The sequence below is a fragment of the Onychostoma macrolepis genome, chromosome 24 (assembly GCF_012432095.1).
Source record: "Onychostoma macrolepis isolate SWU-2019 chromosome 24, ASM1243209v1, whole genome shotgun sequence".
NCBI lineage: Eukaryota > Metazoa > Chordata > Actinopteri > Cypriniformes > Cyprinidae > Onychostoma > Onychostoma macrolepis.
The window spans coordinates 11,521,622-11,549,346 of record NC_081178.1 but is presented as its reverse complement, the minus strand read 5'-3'; the positions used below and the strand labels follow the sequence as shown (position 1 = coordinate 11,549,346).

Genomic DNA, 27,725 nt, shown 5'->3' with positions numbered 1-27,725 from the left:
ATCTCCTAAATGAGTCCAGAATGAGCCGAAGAACGAGCGATCTCATATGTAAGCATATGCATATGGAAAATAACGCGATCATCAACAATAAACAGCACATAAATGAAAACTGCCTAATGTTACCGAGTGAAATGTCGATCTAGGAAGTGGTAAAGGACTGTGCAAGCTTTAGGGGTGCTGATGGAAGCCATCCATTGCATCTTTGCTTTGATTATCGTACTGAATATGATCCAGATGTAGTATTTGATAAAAATTTCTCAGCTTTTTGCTCAAAATGTTGCTTTTTTTAATGAAACTTACCTACATTCAAGGGTTGATAATAGCTGAAGCTAGATTGAAACAGATTTTTTTCAGATTCATACAACAAAATATTCTGGGGGCAATTGAAATGTTGGTGGTAGATTTCAACTTTTTTCAAAAACGCATGTGGGGAAAGAGTTAAAGAGATGAAGCGTCTGTCATCAGTTTACTCACGCCATTCCAAATCTCTGACTTTTCTTCTGTAGAAACAAAAAACAAGATAAAAACGTTTCGTCAATGGGGTCCAATATTGTTTTGGACATTGAGATGTTTCTCAAAGCATCTTCGTTTGTGTTCTGCAGAAGGAAAAGTCATACAGGTTTATAATGACAAGACGGGGAGTGAAATTAATTTACGATAATTAATTATTTTTTGGCGAACTATGCCTTTAACCCTTTGAGCATGTTCTAACCGTCTACATACAGCCAATAAAGCCTGAAGAGATATTTCAAGACATTCAAGTACACTATTTTTTATTAGCCATGCTGTGAGTTTGGAAACTGTGAAGAGAGGTGGTTGATAGTGCACTGCGGGGGATTCAGACAGCAGGAATTGTGGGAAAGCTGGAATGCTCGCAAGTCTGAAAATGACCAGAGGGAAAGAACTGTGCCACGCTCCAGCATCCACACGCTCTGCTCTTCAATTCTCATTAGGACGGATGCATCCCCTGCTCTCTGCTATTAGCACACTGGGCCTGACAGAGGGCTGCCAGTTAAATCATGATTAAAGAACGCCATTTAGAAGAGCGAGCCTTCGCAACCTTCAGAGAGCAGCCAACCACAGAGCTGTTTATTTGTTGCAGACACACACACACTCACAGACGTAAAAACTTTTACTACAGGTTGCCTTTAAGCTCTGGGAGAGATGGACAGATCCCGGGAGGAAAGCGTACCTTGCTATCAATCTCGCTGCTTCCGAGGGAAGTCTGGATGACGAAAAGCAGCGTGTCAGTCAGACCCTCGCATTCTCTCATCCGCCGCCGAGCCTCCTCTCCTGCCGAACTCACATTCCTGGGAGAGAGATGGAGAGAGAGGGAAGCACAGGTCAGTGATGAGTGCATTAAATCAGGGAGATTCAATCACACGGGTTCAGATTCCCTCTGGGCATACAACCCGCTTTACACCGTACCACTGTGACAAACAAAATGCAAATGCTTCACATTTCACGAGTCGCTCAAACAAATCTCTCCAAACCTCCCACCTCTGACATGTATTAATATATGAATCTATTAGTCTTCAGGGGGAGGAACACTGACACTGCTAGATATCTGACTGTTTATTTTAGACAGTGTAACAGTGGGAGAGAAAGAAATGGATATTGGAATCATTTCAATTGGATAATCCAATAAGGATCCTGATTATTTTGTTTATTGAAAAAATCAATCAGGTGTACACTGCTGAATATGGACGAGGAACGAATGTAATAGGCTTATTATACAAACACAAACACTGTTCTAACTAGATACAACAGCTGCAAGTTTCCAGCAATTTCTCTGTCCACACTGAAAGTGAAAACACTGTACAATTGGACAGATCTCATTAGATTGGCTTATCAAAACATATTTGATGTTTAAAATGTGGTTGTGGGACCAATGAGAATTCATTCTGTGTGCAGCAACAGTATATCATTTGACAATTTTGGGAGGCAGTAGTAGAGTCATGTGACTTTTTTAATGCCTGCCTTGGAAGCGGTAAATGCATTTCTGCCCTTGTTTCTCCATATATTTTCTTACTGAATAAAAATGATCAGCAACCAAATGTTTAATGTTCAATTTGGACATTTTTTGCTTTTATTTAGTATTTTAGCTGCTATTCCAAAATGTATATATTAATAATTAATTAAGAACTTAATACTTTTATTTAATTATATTTATACTTAAATTACAAAAGTGACAGGAAGGACATTAACATTTTTAAATCACCAAAAAAAAAAAAAAAAAAAAAAATCCTTAATACTAAAGCAGTTCTTTTGAACTTTCTGTTTATCAGAGAACCTTGTAAAAATGTATCACAGTTTCCACAAAATATTCACATGTGTGCATAACAGAATGATTTCTGAAGGATCATGTGACACTGAAGGCAGGAGTGATGATGCTGAAAATTCAGCTTTGCAATCACAGGAATAAATTACATTTTAAAATGTATTCAAATAGAAAACAGTGATTTTAAATGATAATATTTTACAATATTACCGTTTTTACTGTATTTTTGATCAAATAAATGCAGCCTTGGTGAGCATAAAAGACTACAACAATGAAATGTATGTTGCTTGTCGTGGCCACGGCTGTTTAGGACAAAAACATTTACGATTTATTGCTTGTCGTGCCTGGTTAGGACTTGCTGTAATGCATTCAATGTCTGTGCAAATGCAGCCATTAAAACTCCATCCACATGTCTATTAGACACACAATAACAGCAAATCATAGTTCTATTAAAGGCTCTATTCCACATCATATCAATGTACTGAAAACGGTTTGATTCCAGCTAAAAACTCCCTTGTGTGTCGGACCGAAAGAATATGACACACGTGTGTCTCCATGCCACACCGTATGAAACTGCCTTAGGGAAAACGGCCCACTCATAATAAGAAAAAATTCACTCACATCAACTGTAATGGGAAACAGGATACATTACTCCATGCAAGATTTACATTTCTATATTCACCAGAACTGAATCAATTGCTATGTATCATTTATTAGAACTGCCTCGCCTCCTTCTCTATAATGCATGAATATACCTGAAAAGGCATTGGAAATACATAATTTAGCCTGCATATGGAGCGTTTGAATTACAAACTTATCTATTTAGTTCCTTTATGGCCCTGCTTTATTATGTCATTAAATATTCAACAGGCCTGACAGCACCAGCTTTGGAATTTAAGACCTATAAGTGTTACATCCAATTTGTTGAGCAAGGTTTCATCAAAAAGTCATGTGAGGAGGTACGGCTTACAGAAACACTCATGTCACAACAGACGTGTTTCATTTGAATGAAGAAATTACTATTTCATTACAACAGACACCCCGAGGAATGAGTCTCATGCCAAATTGTTGGATGTTTATGAGGTCAGGCATTGGAAACCTGAATGTGGTAGAACATCAGATAATCTTTAATATGAATTATAGCTTGGGTATACAAAGTCATAACTCCTAAATGTAGCTTGGCACTTCCTGTACCTGCCAAGGTCCATCTCTCTGTGATTGGGTGGCTTGGGGGATGTGAGCTTATTGATATCCATTCTTTAATTTTTTGCTTGTGTATTGCATTCTAGGCAATTAATGACAGTTATTAATGTGCTTGTGTGAGAACAAATACACTAATTAGTCATGTCGCCCTTTTCTTATGATCCATCGTAGACGGAGGGAAAAGCATGAGGTTGCTGGTATGGATCAAATCAGGATGAGCGCAGAAGAAATAACATCCAGCAACTGGGGCATTAGGACGCTATCACTCCCACTGAAGAAAGACATAATTTAAACCAGACACCAAACATATAACATAAAAAAAAATAGGAAGTAATGTCACAATTGCAGATTTCCGTGCAAGCTGTCTATAGTGACAGACATTGAGATTGTCGTCATCGGCTTCTTGTCAAACTTACAAAAATCAACCAATACCCCTATAAATGAATAAGGGACAGTTTCGGTTTTCTATTTGAGATAATTTTGAGTAAAAATTATTTTGGGTAAATATGTTCTTTCAGCTTTGGCAGTTATCTGATTGTTACATTAGATTATAATTCAATTATTATTATTAAAAACAGATTATGAAACATAATATTTCTGACTTGACTCCACTTGCCTATAAAATTAAGGTAAATTTGCCAAATATGTAAATATATACATAAATATATGCACAGCGATCATGGAAGAGAGAACAGAGGCAGACAGCGCTGGAAGCAGCTAATGCTCATCAGTAAATCAGTGGAAAATGAATCGAAATGATGATTCTGTTTGAGCTATGCATTTTAAAAAGAACACGCACTAGTGTAAATGTAGCCTAACAGATGTGTAAACTGAAGACTATTTGAGCTTTATTAAAACTATTTGCACTGATTTATTGTGTTGGTTATATTTTGTTCCTTTGTGCAGTGGCTCAGGAGATGAGGCTTTGAATCTATATAAACATCAACAAGCTGAAAAATAAAACCAAAAGGTTTTTTTTTTTAGATGTAGTAATCTTGTTAAAATTGATTTCATAAAATTGGTATCGAAAAAAGTATCGTTCAGGAACCAGTATCGAAGTCAGGTATCAGTATCAGTACTGATATAAAACGTTTTTGAATGATACCCAGCCCTAACAGACGTACATTTTACAGACCCAATGCAGAATCAGAAAATTTGATTATGTATTTATTTCTATATATTTTTACAAATTTTGCAATAATTTTTGTGCATGTATAACGTACAAAATAAATGTACTTTATACATACAAATTTATATAATAAATAAAATGGAATATATAAAAATACATTTGGATATCTATCTATCTGTGTGTGTGTGTGTGTGTGTGTGTGTGCGCGTGCGTGCGTGCGTGCATGCATGCATATATATATATATATATATATATATATATATATATATATATATATATATATATATATATATATATAAAATGTATTATATAATATAATATATATGAAGCACTGATATTTTGTTATATAATGCAAGCATTCATACACTTTTGTACGTGACCTTACTGTAAAATAGCTCAACTTAAACTGCTGTATTAAAACAAGTGTAAAAACTGATACTCCACTCAGGTCAATAAGAGGTAAAACGCTTTACACATGGACATCCGAGCTCAGTTCTTGGCATGAATCGGTGTTGTTCTCACTTAATGGAAGACTCAATGCAGCCCTTTGTGTGGGAAATTAAACATCCAAGCACCACAAGGGCCATATGGGAAAATAGTTAATCAAAGGTTATGCTAATGCACATCAGGCTGAGAAGAGCTCTGGGCTCCCAATGCTTGCCTCTCCTTTATGCAATAAAACAGTTATGCGGAAAACATAAATGATGAGACATTACTATTCATAACCAAGAGAGCAAGACTACCCAAACCAGATGTCAGAAAACACAGCTGCTGTGCTTTTGGTCAAATTTCCAATTTATTTCAAGTTATTTAAAATTCATCTCTGCCACAGAACAGTCTGTGAAACAAGCTTCCTAATATTTCAAAATAAAGTCTGTTTATACTCATTTTAAATTGAAAGCCGGACCCTCTGCTAATGTCATGGGGAATGTCTCAATAGATCATTTTGATGGCTTACACTCATTTATAAACGCGGGAAGTGAACCACACGATTGCATGCGCACATGCCTCTGTGACCGAAACAAATTGGCACAAACTTCATGAATTATTTATGCTGACACAGTATAACAGTGGACAGAGCAAAAATGACTTTGTGTGAAGTTTTCATCCAGTGCAGTGCAGAGAAGAGAATATCTATGTTTGAATAGTATAGTGTATGTATATTATTATATATATTATTATTATATATATATGACATTTAATTTGCAGATAATATATTTTATTTAAATTATATATTTTATTAAATACATTATTTTATATGTTTAAGTTGCCACATCATATCTAAATTCATTAGAAATACCTAATTTTTTTTAATTATAAGTCATGGAAAATGATATAATTAATGAAATAATATAAACAAAACTTTTATATAATTAATTTAGAATAAAAATAATTAAACAGATGAATTGAACAGTTCCCGATATTAATTAATACATTTTTTTTTTAACCAGTCAAATGAGTCTGATTAACAGCACACAGGGAACATTAATGGGAAGTGAGACCTCAGGGTTCGAGTTCCTCCATAAACCGAGACCATGAACATCTACTCCCTCTTCTGCCTGCAACAGCACCAATTAGCATTTCACTTCTCATTGGCCGCCTCCTCCCATTTTTTTTTTGCCTCACAGCAGCTTTTGCGAATGCGTCAAAATCTTCCCAGCCCGTAGGAAAGGGTGTCCTGAGCCCTGTAATTGAGACCGAGCTCAGAGAGATGATTCACTTGTGATGGTGAGTGATGGATGTGACTGAGGGTGGGTCTGCTCGCAGCTTGGCAGGAACGCAGATGATGCATCATGCGGGCCGAGAGGAGAAAAAGAGAAATTGTTTCATTACTTTTCAAGGTGTGTCACGCTGGACTGATATCAGAGAGGGGGAGAGGGAGGGCGGCAATTAGAGGGTGGCGGCGGCTTGATTTATCAGAGCATCATTTTGATGGAGTATTCCAAAACGATGAATATATTTAATAAATCCCCTTCGGCTGATGCTGCGCAGGGTAATCTGATGCTGACAGGGCAGAAGTGCAAAGTGCCTGATATTGTCCATAAAGCATCTCGGTGTGAATATTCGGCTGGTGGAGAACAGCTATACGCCTACAGATAAGCATGAAAGGAGCGCTGCACCGCTCTGTGCTGAGTGAGGATGTGTAAGAAAAACAGACAGAGATAACTGAGCATTACACCACTCTCCATACATGATATCATGACACTGCAAAGGGTGGCACTATTACATAACTCAAATACACAATGACCATTTATTTATTTTTAATTATTACATTTGTGTCTCTACAATCACTTCATTCTCACATAATAAAATAATAAATTATTAAATTGAATAAATTATAAAATAAAGCTAATAATTAATGAATACATTGAACTAACGTTATGTACCGAGGTTTAAACAACAACATTAATAGTAATAATAATAGTAGTAGTTATAATAATAATAATAATAATTAAAAAACTCAATGTAATATCAATTCATTTTATTAATTATTAGCATCACATCATTCCAGTCACTTTCTTCTTAATTATTATTATTATTATTGGTAACACTTCAGTATAGGGACCAATTCTCACTATTTGACTAGTTGCTTATTAGCATGCCTATTATTAACATATTGACATAACATATTTATTAGTGCTGTGTGGTTGCTAATGTGTTCTGGTGGTTGCCTAGATCATTTGGGTGGTTGCTAGGGTGTTGCTATGTGGTTGCTAAACAGTGATTACAGAAACTGTTTCTACTGTATTTACACGATTCAGAGATACCGTAGTGAAATAAACAGCTTAAACCAATCTAAGCAGGTTCTGAGGTTTCAAATCCCTCTAAAACCATCCAACCAGACCAGCCTTAGACTGGTTTAAAAAGCACATATTCTACACGACCATATTAAACATCCCTAATCCTACCCAATACCTAAACTTAACAACTACCTTACTAACTATTAATAAGCAGCAAATTAGGAGTTTTTTGAGGCAAAAGTCATAGTTAATGGTTTGTTAACGGTGAGAATTCGACTTTGAAATAAAGTGAGACTTAATTTTTACTGAAACACAATGTTCATTTGATTATTAGCTTTGCATCTTAATTTGTGTGTTAATTATTACCTAAACTTATTTCCAAAGCTATTATAAAAGACATTCAAACCTTTCACAAAACTTCATTAGCCAATAAAGATATCCCAATGTAAACGGACCAATAAAAGCCCTGATATCTGAACCTGAAAAGCTGATCGGACAGTGAGGGAGCTCAGCGTAATTTATGGACTCAACGTTTGGAGAAACAAACTACATGCTAGTGTTATCATAAATTTCTATATTTTGATACCAATGCTGAAATATCTGACACGGTTCCATTACTCATTTTCCACAGTATCTCCCATATAGCCTACGCAGATACAAGCTGCGCCTCGCTCTCTCCTCTCTGACAGTGATTTTGACACGCATCCGCCTCCTGTCAATTACAGAGTCTGAATGTCCGCGCAGGATTGCAGGTATTCTGCATAATTTTAATCATTCCCGCGCAAATGTGGCAAGCGCTTTATTGTAACATGAGAACACAGTCATGTAATCACAGAAAACTGGATGCGAGCTTTCAAAAAGGCTAGGTCTAACTTATACAAATGAACTGCTTGTCCTCTCACTCCAATATTGCTTGTGCGCACTCAGACTGTGTGCAATCGCGATCTCTCCATGCTTTTAAAGTAGAAATGATTTCTCTTTGCTCCTGTTGAAAGTTATCAACCATTCAGAATAGATCCGCGCCTGATTGATGAAAATCCTACTGGAAATTTTATTGGCTGTAAGTGAAATGCACTAGAAAGTCTTTCAACAATCAAAGATGGAACTTTCATTTCTTTACAACGCAAGTTTATGCTAGAAATGTTTTGGAATGGGATATTTGTCTGATTTGTACATATACATATCCTAGTCTGCCTAACTGCATCACTACATTGTACAGACATTACAGGTCAAAACCATCCGATGTTCCATTTCTCTAAATACATAGGCCTAAAATATATGGCTCTTAAATCACTGCTTATAAAAATAATAAGTGTACAGTGTTGTCATGTTTCGAATACCTCAACTGAATTGAGGTCATTTGTTTTATGTCTTTTTTTTTTTTTGTAAATTCAATTCAGTTTGAAATCAAATTTGAAATCAAGCTTCCTTGTGTTGTAAGCTTTTGCAACAAAGTTACCCTATTTTACACAAATACACAGAATGAGCAAATGTTTAAGATTGAGATTTTTGCAATGGTAATTGATCAATATTTATATGTATGTACATAAAGGCCTATATTAAAATCTGTTCATCATATAAAGCGAATGTGTCTTTTTAGAAGACTTGGATTAAACCAGTTTCGAAGCTTAAATAATAGGCTTGAAATAATGATTGCCTTGAAAAAAAAAAAAAGTAAAATATTAAAATATCTATATGTGGTAGTTTTGCCAATGGTATTGAACATGATTAGTCGTCATGAAATCAAAATGACAAGTCAATACACTGCAAAAAAAAAAAATTGTCTGCCATCATAATCTTTAATCAAAAACTGAAAATTTTGCTTCCGCTCTGGAATGGTGTCTCACTCTGATGATGTCAGTTTGAAGGTTTGGGGATAATCCTCTTGTTAACTATGACGTCCGGGTCCATGCCTCTACTCATTTCACTTGAGCATACTATCTCAACAGCCATTTATGAGCACTATTTAATTAATATTACATATTTAAGCTAAGCATTTAAAAATTTGCTGTGCACACTTCAGTCTCCGTGCTCACTCATTTTAGCTGAATCACAGTCTGGCCATCTGGGATTTCAGTATGGAAATAAATGTTATAATTTTTCAGTATTATATGACATTGGGGGTGTATATTAGCACAGTTTGTTGTTTTTTTTGTGGCATCTGGCAGAGCGTTAGGACCCAGAAGCGGTGAGGCTTGATTTCAGACGTAACAAGCAGATATTCTGCGTTAAGTATAAACAGAGGTCGGAGCCAGCTCCAAATGGGCGGGTCAGCTGCAAATGGGTGGGATTTGTTAATATCGTCTACACCAAACCCAACCCTCTCCCAACCTACTTGCGGCGTAAGTCCCTCCCACTTGCAGGTCTCCAGGCTGCAGCGATACATACTTGGATATTCTTAACCACTCCTATCCAACCGTGAATCTGCTATGAGCAAGAGGTGGAGTATTCAATATCCGATATTCCATTTCAGTCAATAAGATAAAAGTGGGTTTTGTTCAAAGTAGCTATTATCCACATAGATCTTTGATATGAATGAATATTTTTTTTCATTTAATATCACCAGCTAAAACTAGTAACTAGTACTCTGTGTAGCTGAGTACAAATTTTCAGTACTCTTTCCACCACTGGTAGTAAGAAAGCATTTCTACACACAAGAGTGCTAGAAAACCTGAAAACTGTGTTGAGATAAATAGAATGTTGGACTCCAAGCTGCTGAATTATTGAAAATTGACTTTGTACGTTCATCTTCCATAATTCAGCAGTCCGATTTCAATCAAGAAAGTGGCAGCTGTGTTTAACAGTTACCTAACATTGGCCAACGCAAATGAAAAGTGCTGCAATTAGCATCATGACTGAGGTTTAAGACATACATGAGGTCACATGACTCACCGTGAATCGTCAGGCGTGCCCCGGCTAATTTTCCACAATTAATGAGCCCTTTAGATTTTATTGCTTATTCATTTACTTTCATTTCTGTCACTCGCACACTCCATCTAATTAATTAGCACACTTTGTTAGCAAATTACTTATTGAACACAATTAGTGCTGTTTTCAATCAAGCACACCTTAAAAAATTCCTTACAAGGAGAAATGTCTGTGCTTTAGTGTTTTAATGGCCTTGGTTAAATTAACTATTCAACAGCTACAATGTGCCCTTGTAAAAATAAACTCAAAACACTCACACGGCTAGTGACCACTGGGAATATAGAGGAAATGCCATCGTCAGACTTAGTATTTGAAGACTAAAGACTTTCTAAACCTTGTCTGCAAGAAGCAGATTTTGACAGATTGTCTTGTTTAGAAGAATTGTGAGGTTTCATGACAGCAGCCAGAATGAAGACGTGCCAGGTCTCTAGTTGGCTGACACTAGGGGTGGGGTGGTTATCATGGTTACAAAAGCCAAATGGCAAGGTGAGCTAGCAGCACCTGAACATCTGGAGCACCAACATCATCATTTTTCCTTCCTGCAGTCCAACACAGACCTTCACAGCTGTTCAAATACTGAACACAATCACCTGCTGTGAGAAGAGAGCTGCTTCAGTGTCTTATAAAGCCTATTAAACAGAAATGTCTGTTAACAAAGCGGTTTTTGGTTTTGGGCACAAAGATGATAACAAAAATGTTCATAATGACCATAATTAAATTACTTTTAAACAAACTGAAAATATGGCAAGAAAAATAAAAGTTACACTGCACAATATTAACAATGCACTAATTTATGAAAACAGTTTCAAATAAAATATAATAAATAATGTCATATAGTAACCTGCTGAAGCTAAGCTGTTTTTTTAATTTATTTTATTTAATGTCTCGTATGCTTACCAAGGCTGCATTTATTTGATCAAAAATACAGTAAAAACAATAATATTATGAAATGTTTTTACACTTTAAAAAGAATGATTTTCCATCTAAATAGATTTTAATATGAAATTTATTTCTGTGATGGTAAAGCTGAATTTTCAGCAGCCATTACTCCAGTCTTCAGTGTTGCATGATCCTTCAGAAATCATTCTAATATGCTGATTTGCTGCTTAAAAACAATATTTATTATTATAATCAGTGTTGAAAACAGTCGTGGTGCTTAAAACTTATATGGAAATTATGATTTTCTTTCCATGATTCTATTATGAATACAATGTTCAACGGCATTTTTTTCTTTACAACAGTCTTTACTTTCAGTTTCGAAATTAAAGACTGGATCAAATTAATGTATCCTTGCTTATTAAAAGCATTCATTTCTTTTAATAAAAAAACCTTACTGACACCAAACTTTTGAACGGTAGCGTATACACGATATAAATGTAATATTACAAGTTAATAATCTGCACAAAAGGACTTGAACGCACAAGTGAATTTGAAGTTAGTTAGAATGTGAAAATCATGTTGTGATACGCACTTTCCATAACAACAAAACACCTACAGAAATCACAACTGATTATAATAATTTCACTATTTCAGAAGATCAGGTTTTCACAAAGATATCTGGTATAATTTTGCAGCTTTTCCGTCAAATTAAATGTTTTTTTGTTGACTAAAAATCAGACACCATTTTAGTCAAAGTGAAATTGACAAAATGTAGAGGATATTTTCATCAAAAGCCAAAAACTACAAGTAAAACAAACAAACAAAAAAAATTAACAGTTATTAAATTAACTAGAAACAATCTGCACGTCATCTATGGAAACGTGGCTCAAGTTTCTGTAATCAGTAGATCTCTCCAATGGCAGATTTTGTATTTTGACAAGTATAAATGAACTGTTTGATCACGTACATTCAAGGCAAAGTGTTGAGAGTCAGTTGTGCTTTAGTAAATTCCATTCCGCACAGAGCACAACAAATAAACTCCTAACAGGTCTTTAATGAAGTTTCTTGGGAGAAAAACTGAACATTAGTCAAGTTCATGTTTACTCTTTGATCTCACTATAGAAAAAGTGCATTTCGCCTCAGAAACATTCCCTCAATCAACATTTGAGGGTTAAAGGGAAGCTCTGACACAATTACGAAAGGAAAAGATTCGTAAGAGCGGGCAGCCATTCAGGTTCGATTAAAATCCTGCTGACAGCTGGTGAGCTGCCGAACCTAAACAGATCATGGAGCTGTTTAACTGTGTAAATGTCTGATTCATCCATTCACTGAAGTCTAACAGAGAAAGCGAGAAGGAAAATCCAATGTTGCGATGCCTTTTTGGAATGTCATGAGGGATTGTGTTTTGAGGCTGAGAAAGTCTCTTTCTATTAGATAGATTTTTGAGCCCACAGAGACCCGCAGGTTTCAGAAATTTGATTTCTGCTTGTGGAAGTGATTTACAGCAGCGGTGTGTCAAACTCCCATTGGGACGAGGCTCAATTCCAAAAACACTGCTTCACTGATTTTCAATGGCTTGCTCAAGTGTTCCCACCTCCAAGGGAGAGAAAAAAAATCCCACCCTGACGAACATCATCAATCTGAATTGAAGTATTTAATTGTCAGAAATTGGGAGAAATTGACAACTCGACTGTCTCCAAAGTGATACCCAGAAGAGACAGCAAGAATGTAATGTAAATGCCTCAGTCAAATTATCATGAAATATTTTCAGGCCACATGAAATATTCAAAGCAAAGCATGCTTCATTATTTCATTTTAGTGTCCATTTTGCTTACATATTAAATAAGTTGTAGATCGTACAGGGAAGTGTTTATGACTGATTCAAACCAGCTAATAGAGTCATTTGTTTGGGAAATGACTCCTGTTTTTGTTCCTAAGAGTCAGTTGTTCGCGAACTGAATTACACCGATCACACTGTATGTTATTGATTCAATAAAAAGAACCTGTTCATGAGAGTCATTTGCTTGTAGATCAAATAACACTGGTCTCACTGTATGTTTTTATTCAATAAAAAGAACACATTCATAGGAGTCATTTATACGTTTTTGATTCACTAAAAAGAACTAAGTCTCACAAACCATTTGTTTGTGATTTGAACAAAATACAGTAGGTTGCTCTATAGTTTTCATTCACTAAAAATAAACCACATCATATGATTCATTTGCTCATGATTCACACTAACAGCTATTGAATCATTGTGTGTTTTTGATTCAATAAGAAGAATATGTTGTCAATCACAATACACTGGTACACAGAACTGTTCATAAGAGTCATTTGCTCACAACTCACATTGATCTTACTGTATGGTTTTGATTTACTAAAATGAACCATCTCATATGAATCAATTGCTTGTGAGTGGTCTTGCTGTGTGCTTTTCACTCACTAAAAATAACCCATTTATAAGAGTCATTTGCTCGTGAATCACACTACACTGGTCTTGCTGTGTGTTTCTCATTCACTAAACAGAACACTTTTCTGGTCTCGCCATAGACTTTTAAGAGCCATTTGTCCATTTCCTTGAGAATTACACTATAATGGTCTCACTATGCATTTTTGGTTCACTAAAAGAACCTGTTCATAAGAGTAATTTGCTTCTGAATCACACTATACTTATCTCGCTGCATGTTTATGATTCTCTTAAAAGAATTGGAAAGGTTGTGGAAAGATTACTTGGGGAAATCCATACTAGATTTTCAAACTCATACATCAGATGAAAATCATCACAGCACATGCACTTACTAAACTATTATAAGCAACAAGCTGTGCATATGAATGAAAACGTAGTAAAAGATATGTGTGGTCCACAATCACACGGTCGGCATAAGATACGCATTTAACTTTCTGAAGCGTGTGCGTATCTGACAGACTAATATGCGGAGGATTGTAATTGCCTCTTTACGGCGCTCCTACAGAAGATGATTTGTTGAAACACAAGACACTGCCATTCACTCTGAGGGGTAATTCACCAGAGGCAGAAATCAGAAGCAGACTTGTTATTTAGAGAAAAAATGAAAATCAGAGGATAAAATGACTGTTTGTATTTGCATATCAGTGTGTATTTGCATACAGTACATGCACATCTGTTCATGTATATTCAAAAATCTCTTATAGAAGGTAAAAATACAATTGCTAACAGCTAGTTTATAGTGAAACTGTAAAACTTCGAGGAGTATGGCTTAAAAAAGTTTCAGTAGTTTAGGAAATCTTAAAAGGAAGCTGGGAAAGCAAACAAAAGCAGCGTGTTCCTCTCACAGCACTGACTTTAATGTAGTTTAATACTGCACTGTTGCTATGGATACAAGAATAAAGCCTTACGTGAGACGGATACTCAACCAAGAGAATCAACACTTTCTCAGTTATTTTTCAACCAACTCTTCACAACAAGAAGCTATGTATAAATCATAATAAGTTAGATTTGCACGCCACATAAACATCATTATGCATTATTGCATAAATCATGAATCAGATGCTTTGTGTCCTCTTTCTTCACGCAGAAGAGACAGGAGAGACACAGTAAATCTTTACTCAACGTGACAAAACCGTACAGGTTATGATTCAGTTTTACCCGCGGGCGATCTAGAGTTACGAATGCACAGAACAGACGTGGCTGGGGGAAATGGCTTGTCAGGCTTGTTCCTCATTCCGTATGGAACAGGAAGGAGGTGTGAAAAATCCAAAGCTCTTGTTTTTTGTCAGTTCATCAAAGGAACCATCGTTCTCAGCGGTCCAGATATGAAACTCTCTTCTCTACATCACGTGGCCAGCTGCCATAGAAACAACCACACTGTGCAAACTGCAATCTGTTCTTAATGAGAGATCTGCCTTTTCGGCCCATCTACAATCAATGGAGTTGTGACTGCATCTTGTTTTGTAAATGCAAATCTGGGTTATAGTTTCTGAGGTATATGTGAATGAAGTCTGCAAAGTAGTCTATCCTTTTCATTCAGCATTAATTCCTTTGAGGCCAAGAGCTCCCGCTTAGATGAACATGTCAATATAAGCTGTTGTTCAGAAGTTTTGGGTTGGTAAGTTTTTTTAATGTTTTTGAAAGAAGTCTCTTATGCTCACCAAGGCAGCATTTATTTGATAAAATACATTATAAAGAGTAATAATTTGAAATATTATTGCAATTTAAAGGATTACTTCACTTTAGAATTAAAATTTTCTGATAATTTACTTACCCCCCCATGTCATCCAAGAAGTTCATGTCTTTCTTTCTTCAATTGAAAAGAAATTAAGGTTTTTGAGGAAAACAGGATTTTTCTCCATATAGTGGACTTCAATAGGACCCAACAGGTTAAAGGTCTAAACTGCAGTTTCAATGCATCCCAGTTTCATAACGATCCCAGCCGGGGAATAAGGGTCTTATCTAGGCTAAACAATCTTATTTTCTAAAAAAAACAACAACAAAAAAAACATTATAAACTTTTTAAATGCTCATCTTCATCTTACTCTGCAATGCAATGTATTCATGTTGGAAAGGTCATGTTTTTAAAAACTTTTAGGTTTCAAAAGATTTAAACATCCAGGATACGCACATGAATGGACGATTTTAAACAATAAAAAATACAAAGACATATAAATACAGTATGTGTCATTCAACATACTGCACAACAACTTTTGAATAGTCCTTCTCCACACTTGTAAACAAGGGGCCGGTACTAAGTCGTGGACGCGCATTGCAGAGCTAGTGCAAGACAAGCATTTGAGGTTAAAAAGTATATAAATTTTCACATATAAACATTTGTATATAAAGTATATAAAAATTCACTAGATAAGACCCTTGTTCCTTGGCTGGGATCGTGTAGAGCCCTTTGAAGCTGCATTGATACTGCAATTTGGACCTTCAACCTGTTGATCCCAGTTGAAGTCCCCAATATAGAGAAAAATCCAGGAATGTTTTCCTCAAAAACCTTTAATATGACTGTTTTCTATTTGAATATATATTAAAATGTAATTGATTCCTGTGTGCTGCCTAATATTTTTGTGGAAATTACATCTTTCATAGATTCTTTGATGAACAGAAAGTTCAAAAGAACAGCATTTATTTGAAAAATACATTTTTATAACATTACAAATGTCTTTACCGTCAATTTTGATTAATTTAATGTGTCCTTGCTCAATAAAAGTATTAACTGCTGTGGGAAAAAAACACTTTTAAACTATAGTGCACACTTTTTCACCTTCTTCACTTCACTTTACACATTATACATTACACTTCATTAATGTCAGATTGTGTTAAATCTGACATTAAGCCAGTTTTATGTAAAACACACATGATGACAGGAATTTGTATTATGTTGAGCTATCCTTTTAAACTAAAGGAATAATAAAAAAAAAGAAAGTTCTTCCATCCTATAAAAAAAGCACACCCAAGCTCACCTCAGGCAGCCGGTGGCATTGCGAAGTACTTGGGACGTGTGCATTTGTAGCTTGCGGTCCTCCTGATGTGGGGACACGTCCCAGGTGGAATGGGGTATAATCACGGTGTTGGTCAAGACAGCAAGAGCGTCCTGGATTATAGGCATCTTCAGAGCATCACAGGAGGACAGGTTCCACAACACACCTGCACAGGACAAACACAGTGTTTACAATAGCAAATAAGCAGAGCCACCTATTTTAAACCATTTGCGAACCGTATTTAATAAACTATGAAAGGAATGATTCACTGCAAGATGAAAGTTTGCTGAAAATGTACTCACCCTCAGGCTATCCAAGATGTAGATGAGTTTTTTTTTTCATCAGAAATTTAGCAATACATCACTTGCTCACAAACAGATCCATTGCAGTGAATGGGTGCCGTCAGAATGAGCCCACAACACGACTCCAGTTCATCAATTAACATCTCGTGAAGCAAAAAGCTGCATATTTTGTAAGAAACAAATCCATCAATAAGACATTTTAACTTGAAGGCGTTGCTTCCTTCATCCATAATGCTTTCTCCAGTGAAAAAGTCATCTTGTCTGAATCCAGAGAGAGATATCCGTTTACAAGCGAAAACAGACCAAAACAGTTCTAAACAAAAATGTGTGTGGATTTTGATATGAGAGGACAACAGGTAATGAACTTTTTCCACTGGAGGAAGCATTATTATGGATTATGGACTGGTATTTTGGCCAGAAGAGATGGTTTAAATTTAAAATGCCATAATGATGGATTCGTTTCTTACAGAGGATCCACTAGTGAGCAAGTAAAGTAATGCTAAATTTCTGCAAATCTGTTCTGATGAACAAACAAACTCATCTACATCTCGGATGGCCTGAGGGTGAGTACATTTTCAGCAAGTCTTCATTTTTGGGTGAACTATTGCTTTAACATGCGAGTGGTGTATACTTCGAGACCCCTGAAAGTGACTGCAGCAATGCACAAGAAATAATGCTTTTCTATTATTACTCTTTCAGAGGGGTAAAAAAATTCATAGAACATTGTCAATTCTTTGCTTGAGCTAGCCAGAGACAGGTTTTGACAACGTCTCACACAGACTCGGAGACCCGCACAAATGTAAAGCTGAACACCGGAGGAGAAAAAAAAACAACAAAAAAACAAACATAATTTGACAAGCTATAGAGCCTGCGGTCTCACATTACAATGGCATTCTAACAGCATTTTACAAAACTTCTTCACAGCTTCGCCAAGACTCAGAGGGAGGACTTCTGCAATATGATTTACTAGATGCAATTCACATAAAGCAACTCTTCTGTAGCGCACAACCCTTTAGATTACATCTTAGAGATTAACAGATAAAAACGCTACAACAAACAGAATTTCTTAGCCGGTTAAAATTAAACAGCCTATTTTACAACAGTTACAGACTATTAAAAACATGCCAAGACTTAATATATTTGGTTCCACATACTGTAGCATGTCCCTGTTATCGTTATCACTGCAGCCATTAGAGATCTGTGAAAGCCATTCTTGCAGAAACATCATATATGCCTCAGACAGTCGTTTGATAAACAAATAGAAACGATGGAGAAGAAGAGGAGGGAGTCATTAGCATTTTAATTTTTGTTTAGGAATTGATAATGACAGTGGAAGAGACAATCAAAATGTTTGTTCGGACAAGACCTTTTGTTCGCCAACATATACACGACTTTATAATATATGCAGTTGGATGGCGGCTACTCCATGTTGAAAGACTTGAAGGATAGAAAGTGAAGCAGATACTGTATATTCGCATATATTTGTGTGGGAGGTCTGTCCTAAACTAGCAGAGATCAACCACCATACTCATGCTGTGATTGTGGGCATAATGGTCACGTGACTGCACAGCCGTCTCCTTTATGACTGGTAAGAAAAACCACTAATTTTCATGTTTTTGACAAGAAACAATGCACCTAATTAGGCTTTCAAACATGCTAATTACTGCGTCTCTTCCTCCAGAGCCCAAAGACAAAATTCATACAATTCTACAGTTGACTAACTATATCAACACGACTAAAGGCTTCATCAGTTTGTAAGCAAACATCTCGAGACCTGCAGACAGCTCTAATTTTCTTACATCACCATGGAGATAAGTCACACGGAAAAGATCAAGTCAAACGCACTGCATTGTGGGATACAGTATTTTCACAGCGTGCAATTTAATGTACATTCACTAGCGTTTAAAACGTTTTTTTTTCCTGTAAACAAACAACAGCCAAACAGTTGATGGTAGCCATTTACTTCCATAGTATGGGGGGAAAAACAAAACAAAACAAAACATAAAATAAAACAAAAAATACTGAAGTCTGTTTGGAAATTTCAACATTCTTTAAAATATTTGTGTTTAACAGAAGACAGAAACTCATACAGGTTTGGAACAATTGAGGATGAGTAAATGATGACAATTTTTCATTTTTGGGTAAACTGTTCACTTTTCATCAAGAATGCATTCAATTGTATAAAAGTGACAGTAAATACATTTATATAGTTAAAAGAGTTCTATTTCAAATACAGTGTTCAACCTTTTATTTGTCCAAAAGAAAGAAAAAAAGAGAATATTATATTATAATATTATATATATTTAAATATATTTCACTTTCCACAAAAATGCTAAGCAAAACAACTGTTTTAACATTGTTAATAATAGGAAATTAGCAGCAAATCTGCATATTACAATGATTTCTGAAGGAAAATGAAGAGTAATAATGCTGAAAATTCAAGTTTTGCCATTATAAAAATAAATAATATTTTTTAAATATATTAAATTAGAAAAATATATTAAGTCATTTAAAATTGTAATGATAGTTCACAATAATACAGCTGGTGAGGCATCTTTCAAAATATTTAAAACATCTTACTGACCACAAACTTTTTTAAACAGCGGTGTAGAATATCTGCATACTGAGCACAATATACTTATTGTATACTACTTCCGTTAAATAAAAGGTAGTACGCTGCTCCATCAGGTTCAATGATCCTTACCGTACCAAGCTATTACAAAAATTCAGCCACCTACACAATCGATCATCAGCTTATTTCAAGTTGAACAAGAAGAAACTCTTATTAAGGTTGCAGGAGGTCAATTTCAAGCAGTCAATACTAAAACATCCCGCAAATGAGAAATAACCAATTAAGCAATGTGTGCGGCTAATTAGCCAAACCTGAGCTCATCAATATCTCACCTGAGAGAGCTCACTGTCTGAGGCGGTAATTTATCCTGACAGATACTATATCACAGAGAATATGTTTAATTTCATCCTAAACCTCCAGAACATTCTAATGTCTAGCAGCTGCAAGGAGAGAAATGTATTTTGTAGGACACTTTTCATGCTAATATAAAAACACAAATATAGCCATACACAACAATTATGTTCTAATCAGAAAACAGCGTAGTAGCTTGAGTAGATGCGTTCTTTTAGCATGCTCCTGTTTTATTAGATCCACTTTACATTATTTCTGCAGATGCATAACTACACATAACTCTCTTTGTAGCTGGAAGCATTATCAAATTTGCTGAAATATTTCAGAAACAAACATTCAAGGGAAAGGGTCGATGACTTGCTCGAATTCTGAAAATGTACATTATATTTATTTAGCAGATGCTTTTAGACAAAGTGACTAAATAGACAAAAATAATAGCAGTGTTTAAATGCAGAATTTTAAGAGATTTAAAAAAGCTTTAACAGTTATCACCCACTTTTCACCCTGGCCTTAGGTCTGAAAGTATTTTTTTCAATTTATTTTCTCTACAGGAATAAAAAAAACAAAAAGAAAAAAACAGCTCTGAGATGAGTCACAACCTTTGATTTGATGTGAATCATCAAATTCATTAGTAGAGTAGTTCATAATTCAATAATTAAAACAAAAAGTGTTAAAATTACACTGGCTTGTGGCATCTACAGTAGAAGCATATAAGGAATTATATATATATATATATAAACAATAAAATAATGAAAAATGAAACTAATCTAAAAATAAAAATAATAAAAACTAAACTAAACCTCAACACTAAAGGTATTAAAGCCCTGAACATCCTGATCTGAGTATAAACATTAAAATAATAATAAATAATAACAACAATAATAATAAAATAAATAAATAAAAAATAAATAAAAATGTAGCTTATTGCTTGGAATTCAATGCAAAAAAAAAAAAAATTTGCGCCAATATTTTGTGAATAATATCACAGCCTCAAAAGAAGTGAGAGAGATAATGACTGAACTCAGGAGAGATTTAGACAGCCTCACAAGTACATTCACAGAAGTTTGGCTTAATCTCACCTCCTGCTGTACTGAATGAGCGGCCTTGCAGGGGTTCTGCCATTGCCTGTTATGTGAAGAGATTCCTGCTAAAAGCCACTTTGTGTCACTCAGCGCTACAAAAAAATTAGCAGATGTCAGGATGGAGGACAAACTCTAAAAACAGCGATGATGACGAATCGCAGAACATGTATACAACCTATTAGAATGAAGCCAACCTTCAACATCAATCCAGTCGCTTCTTTCCACTGTCCATCATCTTTACAAAGGACAAGCAAAATGAGTCAGACCAAACTTCTATTTTTCCCATTTGCTCATCTTCACTTTTCCTCTCCTTCTCTGCCCCATCCTCTCTCTCCCTCCCTCCCTTCTTTAGGAAACTACGCACTTTTATGAGTCAGTATGAAGAGGTGGCAGTTGAATAGTTGATGACGTTGACCTTGCCAGCTTCTTGCTTTCAAACACACACACACACACACACACACCAGCCGTGAGACTTTAATTCCAGAGCCCAGAAGGACCGTCTGTGGCTGATTGCATGTGCTGGTGAAAATTTCATTGTGCTTATTCTGATGAACACCTCACCTCTTCACAACAAGCCTTAGCAGGGCAACCGTAGTGTTTCTAAGGTGGGCAGGTCAAACAGCAGTTTTATATAAAATTCACATTTATGTCACAAAGGTTATTAGTAATAATTCACCTGGAAGAGAAATAAGATACACACCATGACCTTGACAATTGCTGTACTGGGGTGGTACCCTTTAAAAAAAAAAAAAATTAATATATGAAGAGTTCATTTGCAAAATAACCCCGTTTTTAACAATTCTCCGAAATCATGTTTTTTCATTGTGCATTCCAGTTAATCTCAATCAAACTGCAGTTGGGTTATTTTGACTAGGTTAGAAAATAACTAAAAAATATAAAAAAAGCTAACTAACAATAAAAAACGGAGTTATCAGTTTTTGCAAATAAACTCTTCATATATATCTATACAATATATTTAGTTATTTATTAGGGGTTGCACAACTACTGATTTCTGCTAGTCGACTTATTAAAAAAAATACACGAATTACTCGACTACTCGTGGTTCATGCTACTGTAAATGAAAAGACATGAAATACTTCTTATCAATAAACGTTTATTAATTCATAGCCTAATGCAACAATTACATACGTAAATTGTCAAAACTTTATAATTATGACATTACATACAGTCTTTTTTTGAACTTCACTAAACAAATGTGCGTGTGCCACGCAAACCAGCAAAAGATAAAGCAGCAAACGTGTGGGCCTAGTAGAAAATGTATCTATATCCAAGTTGATCATTAGCCTACTCTTGAGAGAGAGCTGGTTTGGTTTTTGAGAGACTGAGATGCACAACGCGGCTGTTTGATTGGTGAGCGAGTAGGGGTGGGAATCGCAGGGTACCTCACGATACGACAATCACAATACATGGCTCACGAAAACAATAATATCACGATACAGCGATTCTGCGCTAATCGATATATTTCTAGAAAATCCTATAATGATACATCACGATATCTGTCTAACAAAATGCCTGTGAAAGGGTTAAGTGCAAGCTTTCTTTCTTTATTCAAGTCCAAACCGTTAGAAAATGGCAAAAACAAAAAAGTTCTGTAAATCAATTTTAACATGTTGAGTATGCTAAATTAATCATTTTATTCTTGGACTTATTAAAAGCTTACACTTTTCTTTTTCTCTGTGTGTAAACCAACATTTAACTGCTTATCAAACAGAAAAAAAAAAAAACCTAGATAGATCAATTTTACAAAATTTACCTGGAGTGCTTTCTCAACCTTTCTACTCTCATCATAAAAAGGGAGCCCCACACGAAGAAATAGCCATTCACATCGCGTCTTTTGTGCGCTCAGGTTCGTTATTTCAAATGTAAATGCGCGGCAAGCACACACTGCACACTTCTTCTTGTGGCTCTGACAAGGTTTTATTTCGTCCTCCATGCCATAGGTGCAGATTTATGTTTCTGCCGGTCGGTGCCCACTGCATAACGCGCACTTGTAATATCTGAGAGAGAGGGAGGGCATCCAGTTTTGTTCACATAAAACTGGACGCACCGGCGGCGCTCTCTCTCATTCATATAGTGATCCGAGCGGAGAGGTTACGCGACTCATGAACTGAATATGCGCTCTGCAATAATAATGTGATCGATGCTTATGGTCCATGCTGATAGCTGTTCCGGGGCAGTTTTTTAGTTTTCATCTCCATAAACATATATATATATATAGCAGTAAAGCTAATACAGTGGCTGGAAATCTGTTTATCCTTCGGTTCCTCGTGCTTCCCCATCTTCATAGAGAACGCGGTCCATGGAACTTGCTCAGAGTCAGAGCATTTTTGGAAAGCTGGAAATGGCACAGCCGCGATTTCCAAGCATTTTTAGACGCTGTGAACAGGGAAATTAAAATATCGATATTTGGCACCAGATATCGATTCTGAAATCGCATGGAGAAGGATCGCGATATATCGCCATATCGATTTATTGTCCCACCCCTATGAGTGAGCTGTGCTTATTCCATTCGTGTATGATATCGTAGCCTAAGGTTTAAATCATTGCCTTTTAAATATACACCCTCCATGGTACTACTCTTAGTGAATATTGGAGGGCTAGCAGGATTCCCAGGGGTCTTAGAATCCAAAAGTCTCCAACAATTGGGGGAGAGGATCCAGATTTTTGTCAAAAATGGTGTGAAATTATGAACAAGGCCTCTTTAGACTTGATTCTTCTAGTTGTTGAATACACACAGAAAGAACTAAAGAAGATAAAAGAAGAGATTGCTGAAACCAGAGCTTCGATTGTCTCCTCCTACAGTGAAGCTGACTTCAGACAACAGCTAGAACCTTTGAACTCATCTCTGCTCGAATTCAAGAAAGATCTACAACAGATAAAGATAAGAAAATTTCGTAGAGATACTATGGATTACAAAGAAAACAAAGTATATCACTGGCTTAATTGAGGTGGCATTTCTGTCACATTTGGAGGGTTTGATTTCTGAAAAAGAATTACAGTATCTTTTCAACAGCTCTCCGACCAAACCTGTATTCTATATTTTACCCAAAATCCACAAAGATTTAAAAAATCCTCCTGGACGACCTATAGTGGCAGGTATTAATAGTTTAACAGAGCCACTTTCTAATTTTGTGGACTTTGTTTTGAGACCTCTAGTGACATCTCTTCCCAGCTATCTTAGAGATACCAGAAACTTTCTTCAATGTCTGTCAGTCCTAAAAGATCTAGAGGAAGACATTATACTTGCTATGATGGATGTGACCTCTTTATACACTAACATTCCTCACACTGAGGGCCTCTTAGCATTAAAATATTTTCTTGACTTACGCATTGATGATGAAGGTCTGCCAACCAAATTTATTGTGGATATGGCTGAATTGGTTTTGACAAAGAACTATTTCCTTTTTGAGAAGAAGTTTATTTACAAATTGAGGGCACAGCGATGGGTGCCACTATGGCCCCGGACTATATAAACCTATACCTTGGTTATCTTGAAGATCGATATGTCTTTAATAATAATCCTTTTATAAATAATTTGGTATTGTTTAAAAGATATATTGATGATTGCTTCATTATTTACAAAGGTTCTGATACTGATTTCGAAGCTTTTGCCTTATATATGAATTGTCTTAGGCCATCCATTAAGTTCACCTATCATGTGGGGACAACAGACATGAACTTTTTGGACAAACATCTCTGTTATCAATGGCCAACTTGTATCTTCTCTGTATAGAAAGGAAACTGCAAAAAACAGTCTTTTACATGCAAAGAGTGCTTATCCCATGCCTTTAAAACGTGACTTTTTCGCATTTGCTCTAACAAGGATGATTTTGAAGCCAAAGCCCAGAATTTATATAGCGATTTTAGATCTCGGGGATATCCAATTAAGTGGCTCGATACTGCTTTAGACAAAATTAGATCTTTACCAGAAGATAATACCTCGAATCCCAAGAATAAGAGGTTTTCTTATGTATTCAAATCTACTTTTATTCCCTTGAGTCCAGATATCAAAAAGGCAATCAATAATCATTGGCATATCATACAGAGTGATTGTGATCTGTCTGGCTTGTTTACTGATCCACCTCTCTGTGTTTACTCCAGGCACCCAAATCTATGGGATAAATTGGTGCGTGCAGATACACACATCCCCACTCCTGGGACCCTCTCTGATGCCCATGGAAATTTCCGTGTAAAGACTGTGTCGCTTGTTCTCATTATTTAAAATGCAACTCATTTATACATCCACAAACAGGCAAAATTGATCAAATTAAACAATTGATCACATGTAAAACAACACATGTAATATATATATATATATATATATATATATATATATATATATATATATATATATATATATATATATAATTTTGTGTTCTTGCCCTTTATTGTATGTTGGCAAATCAAAACGTGCATTACGCACTACAATTGTTCAACATATGAGTGCTATCAGGAGAAAGGATCACACCATTTTGAGTTTGCAAAACATTCTTTTTCTGATTTTAAATTCCTGGGCATTGAGAGGGTTCTTTTGCATAGGAGAGGTGGTAACCGTGACAGTAAATTGTTAAAAAGAGAGGCTTTTTGGATTTTTGAGTTGAAATCATTAACTCCAACAGGATTAAATGAAGAGATGGATCTTGCATGTTTTTTGTAAAGAGAAATTGTTGGTATGACAATTATCCCTCATTGATTAAGATCAGCTGTCAACAATTTGCAATTGGGCCTATATAAGTGTGTTTTGCTTTTTTTTGCCTCATGAGTACTGAAGAAAGCATGGGCTGAAACGTCTGCTCTCTGGTCTGTTTTTAATACACTTTGCACATTTTTTGTCACTTTTTCACTTTTGTATATGAAAAAAAAACGACATTTTTGGTAGACCTTTTTGGTCTGTTTTGAATTTTTGTAGTGTGCGGACAAATTCAGCTACCTATTGGACTAAAACTTTTAAATATACACAAATAATAGAACGTGTATGATGTATTATTATAGGTATTATTACTCTTGCCATGCTCTGATTTCTGAGAGATGCATGGAGAGGCAACATCAATGCGGTGTTTGATTTGCACTCTTTTCATTCATAAAGTTTACATTCATTCACTTCACACACTCATTATTGCCTGACTTTAGAGGTCTGTATATAATATTGGGCTGATCCCCTGGCTCACCTGTTATCTAGTAAACACCAGACTGTGCCAGTCTCAGCCGAATATTCAGGCAGAATTATTCCTTATCCGTTATTCGTTTTTAAAGCCATTATCTGTGCCATTCCGAATAAGGTATTCGGCTTCGGGCACACCCCTAATTATTACATTACATATTTTAATTTTACATGCAAGATAGATAAAGTCATAGAAAGCAACAGCTACACGCAATATTGTAATCCTAAAATTCACGTCGTGCTTGTAAACTCTGTGCATGAATTATGGTTAATGCATGCGAGTAGTCGATTGTTTCCGACAGTGCCGACTAGTGGTTGAAGTAGTTGATCACTCGACTAGTCTATGCAAGCCCTAATAAATAAACATATAAATATATATATTAGTGCTGTCAAAGTTAATAACGCATTAACGCAAATGAATTTTAACGGGCGAATAACGCAGCGCGCATTTTCTGTTTGACCCATGGCCTTGCCCGTAGTTGGAGAAATGGAGATGCACAGTGTTGCCAACTTGGCGACTTTGCAGAGCCCTTTAGCAACTTTTTTCCCCCCTCTTCAAAGATCAAATCTTTACTAAACTTATTTAGTTTCTGAGACTTGCTGGTACTGATGCGCGAGGTCTTGCTTTCCCAGCGCGCACACCTCTCTCTCTCTCTGTGCGTCTGCTCTGTTCAGCGAGCGGCGGAGAGGAGCAGCGCTTTCAGTTAAACACAGATATTACGTTGCTTCTCTAATTTTACATGCAAGTATAGCTGAAATCACAGCACAGCTATTGTCATTATCTTATGTGTATTTGATTTTATCAGATGACGGCTCGATTATCAGGATTTTTGTGCAGATTAACATCTTGGAAAGGAGAGCTGGTTATGTAGCCTAGTCTTTATATATACATATATATATACACACACACACACATATACACAGTCATGGCCAAAAATATCGGCACCCTTGCAGTTCTGTCAGTAAATGCAACACTTCTCTCAGAAATTTTTCCAATTGCAAATGTTTTGGTATTCACATGCTTATTGTTTTTGTTTTCACTGCAACAACACAAAAATACAGAGAAGAAAAGTCAAATTTTATCAAATTTCACACAGAACTCAAAAATGGACTGGACAAAATTATTGGCACCTAGAAATAATTGCTTTTCAAGCATGTGATGCTCCTGTAATTTGTATTTAGACACACCTGTGGCAAGTAACAGGTGTGGGCAATATAGTAATCACACCTGCAACCAGTTAAAATGGAGAAAAGTTGACTCAACCTTTGTGTTGTGTGTCACACTGAGTATGGAGAAAAGAAAGAAGTGTAAAGAGTTGTCTGTGGATTTGAGAGAAAAAATTGTGGAAAAACATGGACTATCTCAAGGCTACAAGTCCATCTCCAGAGATCTTGTTCCTGAATGTTCCTGTGTCCACTGTGCGCAATATCATCAAGAGGTTTACAGTCCATGGCACTGTAGCTAACCTCTCTGGATGTGGACGGAAGAGCAAAATTAATGAAAAATTACAACGAAGGATTGTTCGAATGGTTGACCCCCGAATTAGATAAGACAAGAACCCCCGATTAACTCCCAAACAAATTCAAGCTGATCTGCAGACACAGGGTACAACAG

At 35.9% G+C, this 27,725-nt stretch overlaps 1 protein-coding gene across 4 annotated transcripts in view; it reads right to left on the bottom strand.

Annotated features, from left to right (window-relative positions):
* Nucleotides 1-27,725, bottom strand: part of ctnnd2a (catenin (cadherin-associated protein), delta 2a) — a 320,045-nt gene that overhangs the window by 44,997 nt on the left and 247,323 nt on the right. For all 4 annotated transcript variants that reach the window (XM_058765069.1, XM_058765068.1, XM_058765071.1 and 1 more), the window contains 2 exons: nt 16,604-16,787; nt 1,193-1,310 (listed from right to left, as the gene is read on the bottom strand). In XM_058765069.1, the coding sequence (XP_058621052.1) occupies nt 1,193-1,310; nt 16,604-16,787 (302 nt within the window). The remainder of the gene's footprint in view (nt 1-1,192; nt 1,311-16,603; nt 16,788-27,725) is intronic.